The sequence below is a fragment of the Topomyia yanbarensis genome, chromosome 2 (genome assembly GCF_030247195.1).
Source record: "Topomyia yanbarensis strain Yona2022 chromosome 2, ASM3024719v1, whole genome shotgun sequence".
NCBI classification, from domain to species: domain Eukaryota; kingdom Metazoa; phylum Arthropoda; class Insecta; order Diptera; family Culicidae; genus Topomyia; species Topomyia yanbarensis.
The window spans coordinates 467101418-467119899 of NC_080671.1; the positions used below are offsets into that span (position 1 = coordinate 467101418).

General features: G+C 38.3%; 1 protein-coding gene across 9 annotated transcripts in view; it reads right to left on the reverse strand.

Annotated features, from left to right (window-relative positions):
* Positions 1-18482, reverse strand: part of LOC131686153 (P protein) — a 436886-nt gene that overhangs the window by 75183 nt on the left and 343221 nt on the right. For 5 of the 9 annotated variants that reach the window (XM_058970335.1, XM_058970338.1, XM_058970336.1 and 2 more), the window contains one exon: positions 3029-3132. In XM_058970335.1, the coding sequence (XP_058826318.1) occupies positions 3029-3132 (104 nt within the window). Of the gene's footprint in view, positions 1-3028; positions 3133-3657; positions 3950-18482 lie in introns of those variants that run through there. The other 4 variants (XM_058970339.1, XM_058970340.1, XM_058970342.1 and 1 more) reach the window with 3 other exon arrangements.

The window sequence follows — 18482 nt, forward strand, 5'->3', positions numbered from 1 at the left end:
GATAAGACATATAACCTATACTGTCTCTTGAAGACTACATCCTCCTTCTTGATGAAGGCGGTAGCTGGGTAGATCTCCCCATTCATCGCGAGCACCGAAGGAAAGAACAGTGGCTTGGATATTCCCTCCTCGCCGATCGTCAACCGGCGTCGACTGATACTTCTGCATACATAACAACGTCCAGGTATTTATTAAATATTTAGTCGGTTGCTCCGCTTCCTGATTATAATCGTGCAATGATGAGACCATTTCCGTTGGACGGATGGAACCATACTTCTGTTTGAGGCTTTCGCCTTTCTTCACAAGGAAAATAATGGAGGGGCTGGCGTAGCGAAGTTGGTAAATCGATTGCCTTGTACGGAGCGCACATGGGTTCGAGTCCCAACCCCCGCACATAGGGTTAGAAATTTTTCATAAGAGATTTTTATAACCCGAAGAAGCGAATGACCTTAAGGTTAAAACCTCTATAATTGAAATAAAAAAAAAACGAAAAAGGAAAATAATGGTTTAAATGCTGAACACGAAGTGCTTCACGCTGTCCAACAACCTCGAGCGTAATTGCTTGACAGTTTTCACCGTGGCTATTGCAAATCAACTAATAATGTCTGAACCCAACAGAGTTGCTAGGATTGGCAGTGCATAGGTGGATTTACCGCATGGTGGCATGAAAGATTTTTCTAGTCAGTAGATTTTTCAATGTATAATGCAATACAAATACCATTCAGGTATAAACTTTCAGGTCAGATGTCAACAAAAACGCACAGAAATCAATGGATAAATAAGCGTTCAAAATAGTAATGCAAAATTCAAACATCGATTGATGTTAGTTTTTTAAATGACACCTAATGCTAATATTGCATAAAGACATTTTTAATGGTAAGCAATATTATTTTAAGGTTTTTTATTTTAAGATTCCGGGTAATTTTCTCTAGTTTTAAGTTTTCATTTAATTTTACCTATTCGGAAAAAGCATGCTCTGCAGCGTATGCAAACTGTTTCGCTTAGAATTATGAAAATTTCACATTTTCATAATAGTAGGGTTATAGTAAAGAAATACCGATTGAAGCACAATCTGTTGATTGTAGGTCTAGTAATCACTTAAAAAATATTTACCATGATTTTTGAGATCAAAAAGGGATGTTTTGTTGTGATTAATGTAGAGATGTTGACATTTTAAAATGCTTACTAAAGTTAACTCATCGGAAACTAACACGATATTACACATATGTTATTCGATAGAACGCCATTTATAAATTGAACAAAATGGTGTAAAATTCGTCTTAAAACCATCCTTAGTTATTCTTATTTCTAGGCGGCTTGAAATTCAACAACCACAAGTCCCCTTGATGCATTAGCTTCTAAAGCAAAACCGTTCAGAAGTCTAAACAAATTTTCAAAAAAGGTTCGATCAATTTCACCACTTTTTCAACCCACCAGTCTGGGTTTCACTTCATTTCTCACGTGTTTACTGTTTACATTCGGATCATTTCGTCAACGGCCTCAATCAACAGCGATGGCCATGAATCACCGTGCGCCTCCACCACCGCCAGTCAGTGTCACGATGTCGTATTTATTTTTGGATCATCCGCAAAACAGTAGCAACACAAGAGCCGTAAACCGTATAGAAAGCAGGACAATCAAAGCAACCGCTGCTCGCAATAACCGTAATGTACTAGTAGTAGTAGTAGCCCTCCTCCCGTAACAGGTCGCTCAATCCAGTTTCATTCTCGCAAATGGAAAAGTAAACAGCAAATAAATTTGTTCGTATTTTCAAGCTAACCATCCATCAGTTCTGGACCAATTTGGGATGGAGAACCGCACCGCGCTGCCGTAGCCACCACTTGAAGAGTGTAGGTACAAATCTTTTCTTTCTTGTTGCAGCGCGACGCGAACGGAGAAAAGATTATCGCCAATGATTTTATGCAAATATCGAGCATGAAACACTTCCGCTTATTATCGCATTTACACCGCCGGCTTTAGATAAGCCGGCGAACGTTTTATGTCGTTATTTATGTATGGCTTTGTGTCCATAGTGAGAACAATTGACGTGTCAAGTTACGCAAACTGAGGCGGAATTAATAAATCATCATAATGGAGAATGCATTGATCAAAAATACCAATAATATGTTTGCAATTAGAATAATACCGGCTATGTTGGAATTTTATCGTTTTGACGTTTGAATTAGGAGGAAAACAAATCGTTTGCACGGCGAATTTGGAGCAAACAAACCACTTCTTCACTTAAGGTGAAGATATGTGGAAGCCAGCAACGCACGCTTGTTGCTAGGCACCGACGCACTTGTTTACATTGAGAAAAAATTCGAAGTGAAAATTCAAACGCACAAATAAGAGTTTTCGGACATTTTCCTTCGGTAATCTGCACATTGGCAGAAAGTTTAATTAGTAAACGATTAAAGTTTCGCGGGTGTTTTTTGCGGTGGTATGTGATAAAAGTGCATTTGAAAAAGTGAGAAGAAAAATAAAATTGTTTCGAAAAGAAACCCCAAGTGAAGAGGGGTGATATTTTCGCACAAAATAAGAGCTATAGCTGGAATTCCGTCAAAAACTCGGGTTGATTGTATAGGAAAATGCTCTAGCTTCCTCAAGTAGCAGTTTCGTGGTACACCGGCAAGGTTAGTGTATTGAAAAACGTTTTCTTATATTTGCTCATGTCAGATACATGGTTAGGCAGGGGAGAGGGGTGTGTGCGGCGTAGAAGCTATGTTGTGGCTCGCATGTATAATGTCCTTAAGGGGAGGGAGCTATAAAAATGTGAAATCAAAGTGTGCGTATTTTAAGCATCAAATATTTTAATTGGCTAAAGGGCCAACTGACTTGATCGATTCTCCAAACCGGTGAAATATTTCAGTGGACTTATTTGTACTGTAGTCCGATTGATTCATCTCAGGATACCTTTCTCGCATTTGTGAGCGAATAAAAGTCACTAACAAAACTATGAAACACTCAATGTGAGCTTGATGGAAACGCATGGTATAAAATAAAGAAAATAAACCGGTTCATTACTCACCATGTAACCGCTCGTGCTCCTGCCGGAATGAGGCCAGACTCGGGTCCTGCCGGATGGCCGCCGGTAGTGTGCGCCATATCTCGAGCGATGCCTCCGTCACCTGACTGAGAGAGATAATAGAGAAGTTAGGGGTGAGCGTTTGTTTCGAGCATCCTTTCATCGGTGGCAAGTCTTTCTTCTCCTCGTCTTCATTGAATTTGAGCAGCTTGAACACAACATTCTTGTGTTTGCTTTTGGCTGACATGGTGCGTTAGGGTGTTTTGGTTGGTTACGAATTTTGACCGGACCCTGGAAGTTGCGTTTCGTTTTGATACTGTATGTGATAATTGGTTACTCCTAAGCGTTTTAAATTCACTGATTGAGCATTATTGCGAGTAATACTGACTAGTTGAACTCTTAAATTCAATGAAAATGTTGGTTCGAAACTTTAATGGTTAGTTTGTTGTTTCACACAAGAAAAAAATCACAGTTAGTTATCACAGGTTCATGCTACGTAGGAGAAATGATAGCTGCAAAAAGAGATAGTGGAAAGAAGGTAGCAACATTTATCAGGTTACATGCACTGCAAAATTTCATTCAAACAAACGGGTTGCGGATGTTAAGATTATGTTTGCTTCTCTGTGATTCACCTCTGGTCCATACTCTTAGTTCGTTCGCAATTTTGAATGAGATTTGCTAGGCACAGACGCCAATATTCGCCAGAGACAGAGAAAAAAAATCACAACACAAATACACTTTCAAATGGTCAAACAACTGCGGCAAAATTGTATTCTTCGTTCGAACTGCACTCCTTTAGTATGTTCCGTAAATAGCTTCAATTCGTGGCCACGTACTACTGGTTTACAATGGATTCAAATCACTTCAGTTTGGACAGGATGTAACCGGATTTGGGGTGCTAAAGTCTGAAACCGAATCTGTAAACAAATGACACGCTTCTTGTTTTTAGTTCTGTGTTTGAGTACAGGTGTCCTCACAATATGTCGGTTGAATCAGACAAAAAACAATATGTATCACGATTTTTGTGTCACTTATACAATGTATTATATTGACGAGGATTGGCAGTTGGAAATAAAACATTATGTTTATTCTAAAATCCTTAGACACAACGATCTCCTGAGGCCAGAATATGCTATATTTCAGTAATGAAATCTGGATTCTGGGTGAGTTAGTATTGAAGTAGAAGTACGTCTTTGTTTTCGATAACGAAGTGCACTTTGCAAATTAAAAATAATGAAAAGTGATTATGTTTTGAAAGCTTATCATTCAACTATTTCACGATAAATTCTCGAAATTTTTTCACACGTTACTCAGAGATTCTTCTTATTAAACATTCCAATAGATAGAATTTGGATATTATTGCATTGAAAATCTGTAATTAATTTGAATCATAGTCAAAATACCAAGCATTCCCATACATAATATTACGTAACGATTTAGCTAACTCCCCCTCCCCTCTATGTCACAACTTGTCGTACCCCCTCCCACCTAAATGCGTTACGTAATTTATGAAAGGACCCTAAGCTAATTGTGAAATGCATGTCGCAGTACAGAATAGTAGAATTCGTTACATCTGATACTTAGCGAAGACTTGAATATCCCCTCCTACTTGACTGTACAACTCAAAACTCATGAAACTAGACGAGAAACGAAAGAAATAAAAATTGAAAGGCGGATAAATATTCTAGTGGTTCTCAAACTTTTCCATTCCGTGCACCTCTTTAAACAATTAGATGACCATTATACTTTTTTCAATGAGGAACTTGTTCCTCAACGCTCTTTGCCAGCATCGGAATTCTTGAGATACTGAAACGAGCTCCGGTTGTAATCCTTCTTTGCGCGAAAAGCACCATTGGTGTTTTATTTGGATTAGCTGATAGTTCAACGTGAAGCTCACCAACACATGAGGCTTGTTGCATCAAATCAAAAAGTGCGTTAATGCAAATACCGGTGATCATTATGTGATAATCATCGGCGAAACCATACGTCGGAAACCCAAGCTCATTAAGTTTCCTCAACAAGCCATCGACGACAAAGTTCCATAGCAGTAGTGACAGCACACCACCATCAGGACATCTGAAGACACTCAGCTTCCTCATCTCTACTTGTCTTAACGACGAGCACAGATGTCGGTTGGTAAGCATTGCGTGTATCCATATGAGATATGATTCGTAAGACACGTAAGATATGATTCACAAGCAGCTTCAACATCAAGACAAACTCCTGAGCATTCTTTTGCGAAAAAGCTTTTTCAATGTTGTAGACAGCATTGTGTAACAGGGTGGTAGTCGACTTTCCCCGTTGAAATGCATTGCATGCAGCGGGTGTTCGCCCAAGCTAACAACATCCCGAATGTAGTGATCGATTAAACGTTCCACTAATTTGAGAAGGAAGGAGGTCAGACTGATTGGTCTATAGGCTCCTTTGGGAATTACCATTATATCTGTTACCGTTCTGGTACTTTTGCCCTATATACCGATCACGAGCAAGCAAGAGTGGAGAGAGATAGAGAGGACTATTTTACTTTCTATCGTGGTTACCAATATTATGGCTAGCTAAATGGAATAAATACACACCAAAAAATCTGAATTTTATCGTTGACGTAATTGCAAACATGACACAATTCAACAACTAGTAATTCAAGAAATGACGAAACATTACCCTGTTCCGTTTATTTTTACATGTTACATATACTTTACATGCGCAATGACATAAAATTACACTTCCTACCATTCAGAACAAACGCTGTATGTGGAGTAATTTTACATGATTTACGAATGTCATGTAAAATTAAAATCTAACGTAAAACTAAGTCATTTTTGATGCTCGTATATGTCATGGTCAGAAGACGTAAATTTACACTATTTTTTCTAGGTGTGTAGGTGTATATGTATCTACTTATCGTCTAAAGTGGATATAAAAAGAAGATCTTCCTAGAGTGGCTTGCTAAGGAATGGTGCATAAAGCAAGTGAGACACCGAATCAAAGTACCAGGTCATAAAGAGGAAACAAAGAATCTGATGTCGACTTTCATACAAAATTACGATCAGCTATTTGGAGAAGAATCGCGTCCTACAGCTAGATGCTCCATGTGCAGTGAAAAACGAAATCTGCAAAAATGCCGAAAATGTGAAGCGGTTGTATGTGGCACATGCTGTGTGCTTGGAAAATTGTTTCGATGTAGTAGCTGTAATGAGAAAGACAGTAGGATAATTCATATTTTACATAGTTTTAAGCGATGCGGCTTGTGTCCCAGAAACAAGGACCGCAAAACTTATATTTACTGCTCTGCGTGTTGTATTTACTTGTGTACCCTCCACGATCGATTGCCCAACGACTGCTTTATTTGTAATAATTGTTCTCAGTATAAAACAAACTAAAATTAAAATAAACTAATATGAGATAAAGGTTGCGATTTTTTCTAATGCTTCCTCTGGAATCATATTTCCCACGATATTTGATATGCATTATAGAATTCGTGATTTGAAAAAAAATTCTAAGAACATATTCTGGATTCACCAGACCCGATCATCGTTGCCAAAATGCCACGAAACTATTTTCCAATTCCTTCAACAATCTTGTAAAGCTCAGTAGTCGTTTTTTATACGTCGCATGATGAAGGTGACCCTTTGGGACAATATTCCGGAATCACTGGAACTGACCAACGCGGTCAATTGGCCTCAAAACTTGTTTTCAATGCTTTCAACCATCTTGTGAAGCCCAGTAGTAGGCACAGCTTTGGGACCATATTCCGGAATCACCGGAGCTGACCAACGTGGCCAATTGGCCTCGAAACTTGTGTTCATTGCTTTCAACCATCTTGTGAAGCTTAGTAGATGTTTTTTGATACGTCGCATGATGAAGGTTTACGATTTGATAAAAGTCACCCTTTGAGACCATATTCCGGAATCAACGGAACTGACCAACGCGGCCAATCGGCCTCCAAACTGATTTTCATTGCTTTCAACCATCTTGTGAAGCTCAGTAGATATTTTTTGATACGTCGCATGATGAAGGTTTACGATTTGATAAAATTGACCCTCTGGGACCACATTCCAGAATCACCGAAACTGACCAACGTGGCCTATTGGCCTCGAAACTTGTTTTCATGGCTTTCAACCATCTTATGAAGCTCAGTAGATGTTTTTTGATACGTCGCTTGATGAAGGTTTACGATTTGATAAAATTGACCCTCTGGGACCATATTCCGGATTCACCGGAACTGGCCATCGTGGCCAAATGGTCTAAATACTTGTTTTCAATGCCTTCAACTAAATTGTAAAGGTCAGTAGATGTTTTTGGATAATGCGACGTATCATTGAATGGTTTGCAATTTGATAAAAGTGACCGTCTGAGACCCAAATCCGGATTCACCGGTGAACCGGTCAAGTGTCCTCGTAGTCTGAAAATGGTTCGATTTGGTTCTCACACACAGGTTTTTGCCGCTTACACTGACTTTGTCATTCTTGGAGTCATTTTTTCAATGGATCCAAAGAGCATTCATTATTGGCCTCTTGTAACCGGTTCCAGGCCCCTCGGGGAAGATTGGCCAAACATCAAATTACTCTAGTATGATGTCTTTTAGTAAATCCTACAAATTTTAAAACAGTTTAAGCATTGTCCCATAGGAAATTTTCATGTTATTAATGAAAAACCCCAAATGGCAAATCCGACTTACCCCAACGCAATCCGGAATAACTCCGGTATTTTTGGACCATGGCGGACGATGTTCCAGTAGTATAAACTAGAGGAATATCCGGTTCTTTTGACATATAAATCATCAAAATTAGTCAACTCTGTCAAGAGTTATGAATTTTTGAAAAAAAAATTCTGCTAAAATCTCAACCCGAGCTTATTAGGTGTTAAACTTGCAGCACAGACAAACAGACATAACACATTGAACAAAAAGACAAAATTTCTATTGATCATATTTATAAAATCCTTTTTACTTGCCACTAGCGCTACCTATCGTCATTCCTGCTCAACTTCTTTACTCACCTCGTCGAAGATAGCGACGCTGGTCGTCGTTGCCAAGTAAAAGTTTCATAGTAAAAGTTTGTTTGTTTGAAAGGCATCTGTATGTTGGGCATAATCATCACAAAGAGAACCTTTTTATACGTATAGTTACACTTCCGAAAATATATTTTACGATTGGTGCGGTAATGATATACCGTCGAATCAAAGATTTAATTTATGTGGAAAGTAAACAGATATACGTGTTCCCATCGCTGAAACTTTCATTATCTTGTTGCAGCATAATTTCGCCCACAATATGCGATGTTTGCAATGATCAGGAAGATGGCTTTACTGTTCGCAAGTTTAAAACATTTATTAAACTTTAACAATTATAATTTATCAGCACTTTAAAGTTTGCTTTAACTATTACTGTTTGTAAAGTATCATAAGCAGGATGCAAGTGTCAAACAAAGAATAATCAGGGATTGAAAAATAACGTATGTGTCTTTCTTTAGTTCTTAATCTTCGTTTTTAGGGTAGATGTAGGGTAGGGTCCTCAAAAATATATACTTACATCTGACAGGAAAGACGTTTGAGAATTTAATTATGCTACGATATGGTTGATAATTGCTTTTTATTTATGATTAAATTGAGAGTTATACAAAGAAATAATAAATAAAACTAAACTCCGTTGCATTTCGATCATCTGGTTTCGCATTTACAAAAAAAAATCTTCTTGCCGTCGTGTATTAATCCACGTTATTGAAAATATTTGTTTCGCACACTTTATCTGCAGCGCGTTCTGCAATCACATCTAGGCTCTCCATCTCATACAGATTACCAGCAGCATCTTTCACCTTTGAAGCCATCCCCAAGCTTTGCCCTAGATCCAAAATTGCCTAGCGAAATTCACTACATATAGTAACTAAAGTAAAAGTAAAAATAATTGAAAGCAACTCATCTCGCAATCTAAAACAGCATGAGTTGATTATCGTTAATTTAATCCAATGATTCTAGATTACCCTTTTCGAGGATGTAAAAGATTTTTTGAAGCCATCGACTGGAAGTGATCGGCACACAATAGACTATTTTTTGCCTATTAGATTTCTTCGAAAATGATCATTCCATCAGTTCGTCCGAGCAACAAAGTTGCACCTAAACTACACAACTGAAAACAAATCCATTGTATTATTGAAGATTTGAAAAACTATTTATATAGGTATTACAGGGAAGAAGCACGTGGAAACCGGAAAATGATTTTCTGATTGTTACACTTGTTCTATTTTGACAACACAAACTCGCACCGGAGACCCATTTTACTGTTATTTACCCGACTACTACGCGCGAACTTCAAAGAGTATACACTAACGCCACCACTCAAAGTGTGGTGTTCCTGCACACTAACATATTCATAAAATTATTGTTTTCAACATGAACGATGGTGAATTTTAGAGTGTTATGTCTGTTTGCCTGTGCTTGCAGCTTCTTGGCAAACGGAAGATCACTGTCAGGACATAATGAATAGGTTCACCGACTGGCCTTCTTGGATCCACTAGGAATAGTTGGGATCATATTTTCAGGTAGCTGTGAGCATGTTAATAAAAAGAGAAGAGATAGCTAAATTTGGATATCTAACGTGTTCAAAAATATGTAAATGAGAGACATGTAGGAGCGATCGAAGATTTGACTGGAACGTGGCCGTAGAGATTCCTTTGACGGAGATCTGACGCTAGAACACTAGGCGATGCCGGAGATGCGCATTCAACGTACAATGATTGGACATGTCTCTAGATACCACCCGAAGGAAGTCACGACCCTTCATCCATTAAACCAAGGTTTGTTAATACCTTTGGGATTCCTCAACTTCCTTACGAAATTTGCCAAGTCTTCTGACAAGAAATCCTGAAAAACTCGTTGAAGCTACGCGATCGATCATAAATATTAACTTTTAATGGCCAAGTGTCCGCCTTCTCATTACTCGGAGTGGAGCAATGTAATATTTGTATTTGGTAGGTAATCTGGTGCGATTGTTCAGACAAAGCTCTCAGGAACTCCCCATTTTCACAGGAAAAACAAGAAGTGCTATCCATGCTTCATCAAACGGAGAGCCTCCTTGAAACTGTACCGATGCCGTTGTTTTGTGAGTCGAATGTTTGCAACACATTCTCTTTTCTGATTGGAGGAATTTCTTGTTTTGATTCGATTGTTTCGGGTATAGTGGACGCGTAGTATATCGTGGGAGTTCAAGTCTTTTAGAACCAGCTGAGGTGCGATGTATATGGAAACAATATCAAAAAGTTTTTGCCTTTGATTCGGACTTGAAAAGCGACAATTTTAGTGCCTGGAACCAACCTCATATTTCGTAATTGAAGCCCCTCTCGGAGACTACACCATTAATCTCTACTTCCCGGGCAGGCGCGTAGACAAAATACTCTTTCGAACACGCCTGTCTGTTTTTTTAGATTATTAACGCGATATATCGATGATGATCCAGGGGCCGGTTGTATTAAATGGGTATGGTTTGTATTGAAAAGGATTTTTTTGCCAGCAAAGCCCATTAAGCCTAGAAGGATGTTTGTCGACGGAGCTACCTTCCCATTAGACTAGACTAATGCTAGACTTGTCCGATTTGCTTCAAATTTTGTGCAAGAGCTCCTGGTGGGATTAGGAATCGACTCAGGGGTGGGCCGATTGAGTTTTAAAAAATTCATTATTTTTCTGGGCAGTTTAGTCCACACTCTATTAGATATTGAAAGGGAAAGCGTTCCTTTTCATGTGTTTTACAATTGAATCAATTCAAGGGTTTTCCACATGATGTTAACGTGTCAAGTTTTTGCAGTGTAGTATAAAGCTTAATCACAAATGAAAGGTTCCCTCTTACATGTAATGCATATGGATTTGATCGCCTACTACAAATAAAATAACTTGGTAAGCAAGAAGGGTTGGTTCATGTATGTAACATTCGATGTTAATTGTGTATCATTTCTTTTCATCAATCTACATCACTGAACAAAGCTACCAAGAGTAATGAAAATCTCTCTTCATATCAAATATGCATGTTGAGAAAAACATAGTGGAAAGCGGAATAAACAAACAAAAGTTTATAAAAATAAATTGATAATTGGCGGAGTTATGGCTTTTTCTCCGAAACTCTTTTTTTATTTAAGAGGTTTGCGGTGATCACGATTGAAGACCAATAGATCATCTAAAATCCCAAAATTCAAAAAAATACATTAGTATATGAGTATTCCTCGTACTTTAACGATTAGTTGAATAAATAATAATTTTTTCCTGCATTCGAGAACGTTTTTAGTAAAAAAAATCTCTGTTTTAAGCTCTAAAAATTGTAATAAAAAATTCTTATCCATGAAACAAAAATTTATGAATAAAAAAGGAATCGTTAAAGTACAAGAAACTAGTTTTTCAGCAATCGTGATCACGGAAAAACCGTTTTTAGTAAGACGACATTTCGAGATAATCGAGTTTAAAATTTTAAATTTTTACTGCTCTTGGTAGACGAAGCGCGCTTGAAAGCGCTGTAACTTTCGATCTATTTCTCGGATCTTTACAAAAATTTTGGAAAACATTGTACTTTCAGATAAAGTAATAAAAAAATGAATTTTATGAAAAATGAAAAAGTATTAACCCTTTAATAAAAATATGCTTAGTTGCTAAATTAGACAATAACTTCTCACAAACTGAGTTTTATTGGATTCTGAGATGATTATGACTTTCATTGGTTTAGTTTTCGATAAAAATGCGCTGAAAAAATTCAGTTTTGACAAGGAAAAGGTTTTTTAGAATAACTTTTTTTAGTTGAAAGTGTCTAATTTGAATTACCTATCTTGGAACAACATTTCATCCAAATTAAAAATGGGTTTTTTGTGAATCGACTTTAAATTTTTAAAATCGATTTTTTTTTCAGTGTAGGTGTCAATGAAGAATTTTTTCAATATTTTTATTCGAAAATTTTACTAATTTTGTGAAAATCACTCCTACAACATTTTTTTCGTAGGACTTTTCATTTTTAGACTAGAGCCATTTGAAAAAAAAAATTGGTAAAAAAAGTTTGGCCCTTTTCAAAAAACAGGCTAGATCATTTTTGGAAAAACAAAGTATGCAAAGTGGCTTTTTATGACAAAGTCTTCATATACAAAAAGTTTCATTAAAATCTGAGAGGGTGCTGCCAAATTTGTTCGAGTTGGCGCGAAATTCGTCTAAAGCAAGACGTTGCTGGTGACAAGCCTTTCATGATGGACTACCGCGTCTATATGCCCATACATAAAGTTGAGAATGACGGTGTGGTCATCGATTTGAGTTTGTCATGCGTCGATCTAGTGAAGCAGTTAGTGAGCGAAGATTTTGAACGGCAGTCGTACTGGGACTAAATTGCGTGTTGCTTCAAACTAGTATCCCGTGACCTTTGGAGGGACTGCTTCGCGTTTAGTTGCATCTTCTTTAACAAGGATCGCCTGCCTGTTCGGCTATTTGTATCGCGAGTCATGCATTGCATCATTGAACTATATACAAACAAAGGGACAATTGTAGCAATAAAGCTCGGTGTGACAATTGCGCAGAGAGACTCATTATTATGACTCTTGCAATGGGAATGCTTAAAAGTATGCCCACTGTTATTAGAGTTCAAACGATCTATTGTCAAGCCATGGGTACAAACAGTGCCGGAGTAATCTGAAGCGGTTCATTAAAAGACGCTCTAAACACGCCACTTTCGAATAGAGCTTAGACTTACGGATGTCGTCTATCTTCAGTTCCATTACCTGCGCAATGCAGCGTCGATATCATTTAACACGTTATGCCAAGCAGAAAGATTCGTTATGCCGAGCAACGTAAAAACACGTTGTTGAAAGTGATAGCGTATGAATTAAAGTTCTTGTGTCCATGAGAAATGACAATATAGAGATAAGGCCACATAACCTATCACCGCATACCCCTCATAAGGGACCATTCATTAATACCGAACGCAAAAAATGCCCAAAATTGACTCCTTATTGGACCTTACCCGCTGAAGACAACAAGACAACTGTGTTTTTATTAAAATCGACTTTTTGGGACTTAGCCGATTTTGCTCTTTTTTTCAATGCTGTATTACCGTGGCTGTTTTTTCTTTTGCAAAATTTTAGAACTCGAATAATGATTTCTTTTCTTGTATGTAGTTGTCAAGTGATGTATAATAAAATTGTAATGTATACATTTGAAAGCTTTTAATAAATATAGGCAACTAAAAACTCTCGTGTTCATGATTGAGAAATTGCACCGCTAGGTGGATTAAAAAAGGTTTTATCTACATTCGTTCACTTCGGAGCTATTTTATATTAGCAGATGTCAATCTTCGTTGACAGATGGGTGAATCTGGCTACTTTAGGAATCTATCATTGAAGTACTTTTTGATCAGCATAAACATGCGGACTAAATTTGCAAACAACTATTCTTGGTCAATTTTTATCGTAGTCCGTTTAAACTATCATCAAGTTTTGGAGCTATCAGCACTTAATTTCAAAGCTAAAACATGTCCTATATACTAGAAATACTCATGATATAAGCCATAACAATATTGCTCGATTTGTTGTATTTAGCTTCCGCTTTTGCTAACTGAATTTGGAAGTATTTGTGTCAAGGATTGGTTTCACCTCATTTGACAAGGTATTGCAATTGGCCTGATGTTACACGAAATTACACAATCTACGAAAATTAAGCAGCAGTATGATGCTAAAATTCAACTTCTAATGATGCGATTCAAACCGCACTGTAACTTATGTATTTTACACTAGTTTCAGCAGTACAACGTTTCAAATATATGAAACTTGCTACAGCTCACTTACAATTCGGGAAAAGCGACATTCTGTCTTACAATAAGTATTGCCCTTCGCAAACAGATGGCCGAATCTTACGACCCTTGAAATCTTAGAGTATAGAACAAAAATAACGGTTGCTTGTTTAATGCAATCAGCTCAGAAAATGTATACAGATCATATCAGTGGTAGTAAAATTAGTAGAAATAATTTCTTGTTTGAAACATTTGTGCTCTTAATGTGATGGGTTGATCAGAATTTCACATTTTATTGGACTTGGCCCTTCGAATACGATAATAAGAAAAGCCCTCAATGTAACACATGATCCGTAGAAGACATAGTTTTCGACTGATTTATGATTAGGGTTTAAAGCCAACTGCCAAAATTCACTTAGGCAAAATTTTCGACGAACCGTTACTCATCAATCGGAATAGAAATATACAAAGCCATTATTTTTGCTGGAATAGTTAAATAATTTTACAATATGTTTCAGTACAGTTTAACATTATGGCATATCATTAACTCATTATGCCTCAGGTGTAAATACTGCAATGTAAGCCAATTGAAGTAACGTCCATCGTAAAACGACATAGATATTATGAACTTACTCGAAACTGGATTTTAGCGGCTGCTTCTTCAGAGTCTAGAAGATTGAATACAGGCGATCTGCGAATGATGCATGCGATTTCGCACTGTATGGGGTATTGACTGATTCCAATTCGCATATATGTCCGTCGAAGTACTTTCAAAATACAACGATGAAAAAATATTTTTGAAATAATTGCAAAATATAACTTACGTGCCACTTATTTCCTAGAAAATATTTCTTTTGTTCATCATCCTTCTTCTAACAGCGGATATTGTGATTCCCCGTAGATGGCCACGCCCAAGCAGGTCAATTTTGGGATGGGAAGAAATGTTAGTTCAACACTTGTGACTATTATCAGGGCCGGCGGAACACTTTTTTCCCGAGTGGGTAGTAAGATTCGGAATGATTTCTACCTGTACTGACGAAAGTTCGGACATGGCGTGTGTAAGTGAAAATGAAAATTCCCTGATAATAGCTGAAGGCAATTTGAAACACCCTTTGTTGACGGGTTGTATGACCGATGGCTCAGCGAAAATGTGTTTGTTGAATACTGGTACTACATGGAGCATTTGTAGAGCCAGGCCCGATGAGAGGAGGGTCAGCCAGGGCAATTGCCCTGGGGCCCGGGTCATATTTGGGGGCGCGTGTTTTTACCAGGAAGATGGGCGAACACGTCCAGTATTCATAGAAGAGCAAAAAATAGCAATAGTATTTTTTGTAATCATTCGCCTTATTTAATTGTTAGATGATGAAAGCGTAAAAAAACGAAAACTGTATTTGATAGTTGACATTTGTTAAACCAAACGTTCTCAAGGGAGTTGTCTTCTTTGTGTACAAGTTTAAAATACGATTTTTATTGCTTGAATCGACGGACTACACTACAAAATATTGAAAAGCCAATTCAAAGTATTTTAGAAGAAAGCAATAGAGCGTCAAACAGAAAAGCGAACCAACATACAAACGCATCCGTCCTCTTCTACGTTCGCTTCTTTGCTGGTTGTGCTGGTTGTTGGCGTGGAGATACTGGGCGTGATTGTTGTTGAGTGAATATTTGTTCCTGTCAGAGCCGTAGATATTGATTTTGTAGCCGTTTGTGGTTTGGCATAAGATAACGGTGTGCTGTTTACGGTTATAGCAGGTGGGCTTTTTGTTCTTTTGCACAAAGTTTTCCGTGGTGTAGTGTCTTTTTGTAGAATTCGTGCTTGGGAATCTTCCATGGGTGCATAATCATTAATCAGTGTTGTCTGATGAAACGTCCCATTTTCGATTGATCCGCATAAAACGGTTACGTATGAAGGAGTTTGTTTGTACGGAAGCATTCTAACCATAAGAACAACGTTAGGGACATCCGGGAAAATGCGAAGTTTCAGCTGTTCTGAAAAGCCCTTTCCGTATCTTGACATAAATTTGTTAATCACGATGTTAGGGGTATGTGGAGATAATTCATGTAAGCGTATCTCTGCACGTATAATAATTGTTTCACTTCTCGAGTAGCTGATCTTACAGGATATTTCCAAAAATCAATAGCAACACAATTCGTCTGCAGTCGTTTTTACCGTGTATCTATAGCGGAACGATTTTTAGTTTCTACTCTGAGCGAGATGAGAAGATAGACTGAGTTTAACCAACCGTTGAATAAAATGGTTAATTTTTTATATTTTTGTATTGTTATACAATTTCACCATGTTAGACATAGCGTGCTGATTATGTTCCAGACCATCAATGGAACAGAAGCGTTTGTTTCGCGAAACGAAATATATCCGCTCACTGTTAAAATACAAATTCTAAATCCCTCCATGGGTTGGAAGTATTATTCCTGCTATTGTAATACCTGCACACCCTATTTTACTTACCCCTTACCTTACCACTTTCCCAATCCTTCCCATCAGGGAAATGATGAAAAAACAATTCATGGCACACAGAGGGGGAATGTGTCATTTGAGCCAGACGTTACTGATTCCTGAATACAAATTTAAAAACTTGTAACTATGCGGCAATTTTACCCTATTTGGATTTCGCGGAATAAAAAGCTGTCGAAATTCGCTTGTCTGGAACGCTATCTGTAGATGTAGCAATATGAGTCAACCGGAGTCTGATAGAAACCACTGATTCACGGGTTTCCCATGGCTGAAGAGCTACTAACTCATACTGCACTAGAGGACTTAGTTTTAAAAGGACCCGGCTGTAATAGAAGCCTTGTGGCCTGACGTAGCTCCCGACGGCCCTGTGTAGAGCTATCTTATAAATTTCCATTTCCTGCGATAGAACCTTCTTAGTGGGTACTGAAGCCCGTATGATGATGTGGACTAATGGGAAAGTAGCTCCGTCGACCAACATCCTTTCAGGCATAATGGGGTTGGAATACCAATGGCATAAATAATCCTTCTCAATACAAACCATATCCAATTAATTTAACCGGCCCCTGGATTGTCTACTTCCGGACCAAAAACAAGCCATTTAGCATCATCGATATATCGTTTGATGTAACTAAACAACACTCGGGCGTATACGCAGACGTATTTTGTCTACGTACTCGCCCCGGAAGTAGAGATTGATGGTGTAGTCTCCGAGAAGGTGCTTAATTGCGGAATATGATGTTGGTTCCATCCAGAACCCCTCGCTTTAGTCAGTGAAATGCTGGTATGCAAGCAATTACGTTCGGTCTTTCGCCAGATCTGTTCTTCCAAACTTTGTTTTGTTTAACAGAGCTATTCGCACTTTTGTGCCGCGGGGCATGAACTGCCGTCGTTACAAACAATGGAGCCATGAGTTACCCACTGTAGAAACAAGGCACGGTGTGGAAGATGCGGAGAGAATTATGATAAGTTTTACTTCTGTGGAAAGACTCCGCATAAACTGTCGAAATATCCCACATATAAATTATGCGGGAAAAACTGAAGCATTCTCCGCTCCGAGAAGAAATACTTAAAAGGGCTACGCCACCGGCCACGGCGAGATTCTGACAATCACATTGAGGGAACATCTTCTAATGTGCCTGTAAATTTTCGAAAGAGGACAATCATTTCCTCTCCTAAACTACCTCATAAAGGCCTGAGAAAGTCCCACGACGGGACCTGTTGCAAAATCGACGTAAGTGCGTCCGTCCTTTTATTTTCCTTGGTTTTACACAATGCATTTACATTATGTAAAACCTTGTAAACTTCCTTCGTAGATCTTTCACAATTTTAACATAATTCGCCAGGGCGAGAATACACTATGTAGGAGCGTTTTGGGGATCAACACGTGCTATTATTTCAATCGGATTAGCCTATTGAATTGTCGCTTTTCGATTCCGAATCAGAGGCAGAAACTTATTGATATTGCTTTCATATACGTCGCGACCTCGGCTGGTTCTAGAAGACTTCAAATCCCACGATATACTACGAGGACGACTTTCTGAACGTCGGATAGCCCGAATTTTTCCGAGTATACGCGACATTAGAAACACAAAAGAAAAACTAGATGAAGCCAAAAACGCGGTTATTGGCACCGGTTCGTTGACGGATTAATGAGAAAAATAATATTTCGTCTGGTGGCTAGAACCTACGTTGTGTACTCTATTGAACTTTTGATCGGAATACACGGAACCAAGAATCCTGTTTCGCCGACAACAGCATTCTATGTAGATCCACATTCAAATCGATGCGATACTTTGTATCGGTTCTGATCTAGGCTCAGACCTAGACCGGAATCCGGGACAGACCATGGATCCGGACCAGTTCATGGATCCGAACTAGTTCAGTCTAGATCAGGACCAGTTCCCGGATTCGGACCACCTGCTTAGATCCAGACAAGCTCATGGCAACTATGGAATCTTGGCTTAGTGATCAGTTATAAGATCCAATTCCCACAATATTCCAAAAGTCCTCACGATGCCTAAAACAATAAGTTCTCAATGAAGTGATCAGATAATATACCTCAAAATCATTATTAGGGGCCGTACACAAATGATGTAGCTTTTTTCTGGCGATTTTCAACCCCTCCCTCCCCCCTCGTAGCATTTGGTCACAAAATTCTAACCTCCCCCTTGTAAATGACGTAGCATATCTCTAACCCCCCCCCCCACGCAACGTGACCGGGAGATGAAAAAATTACATATGTT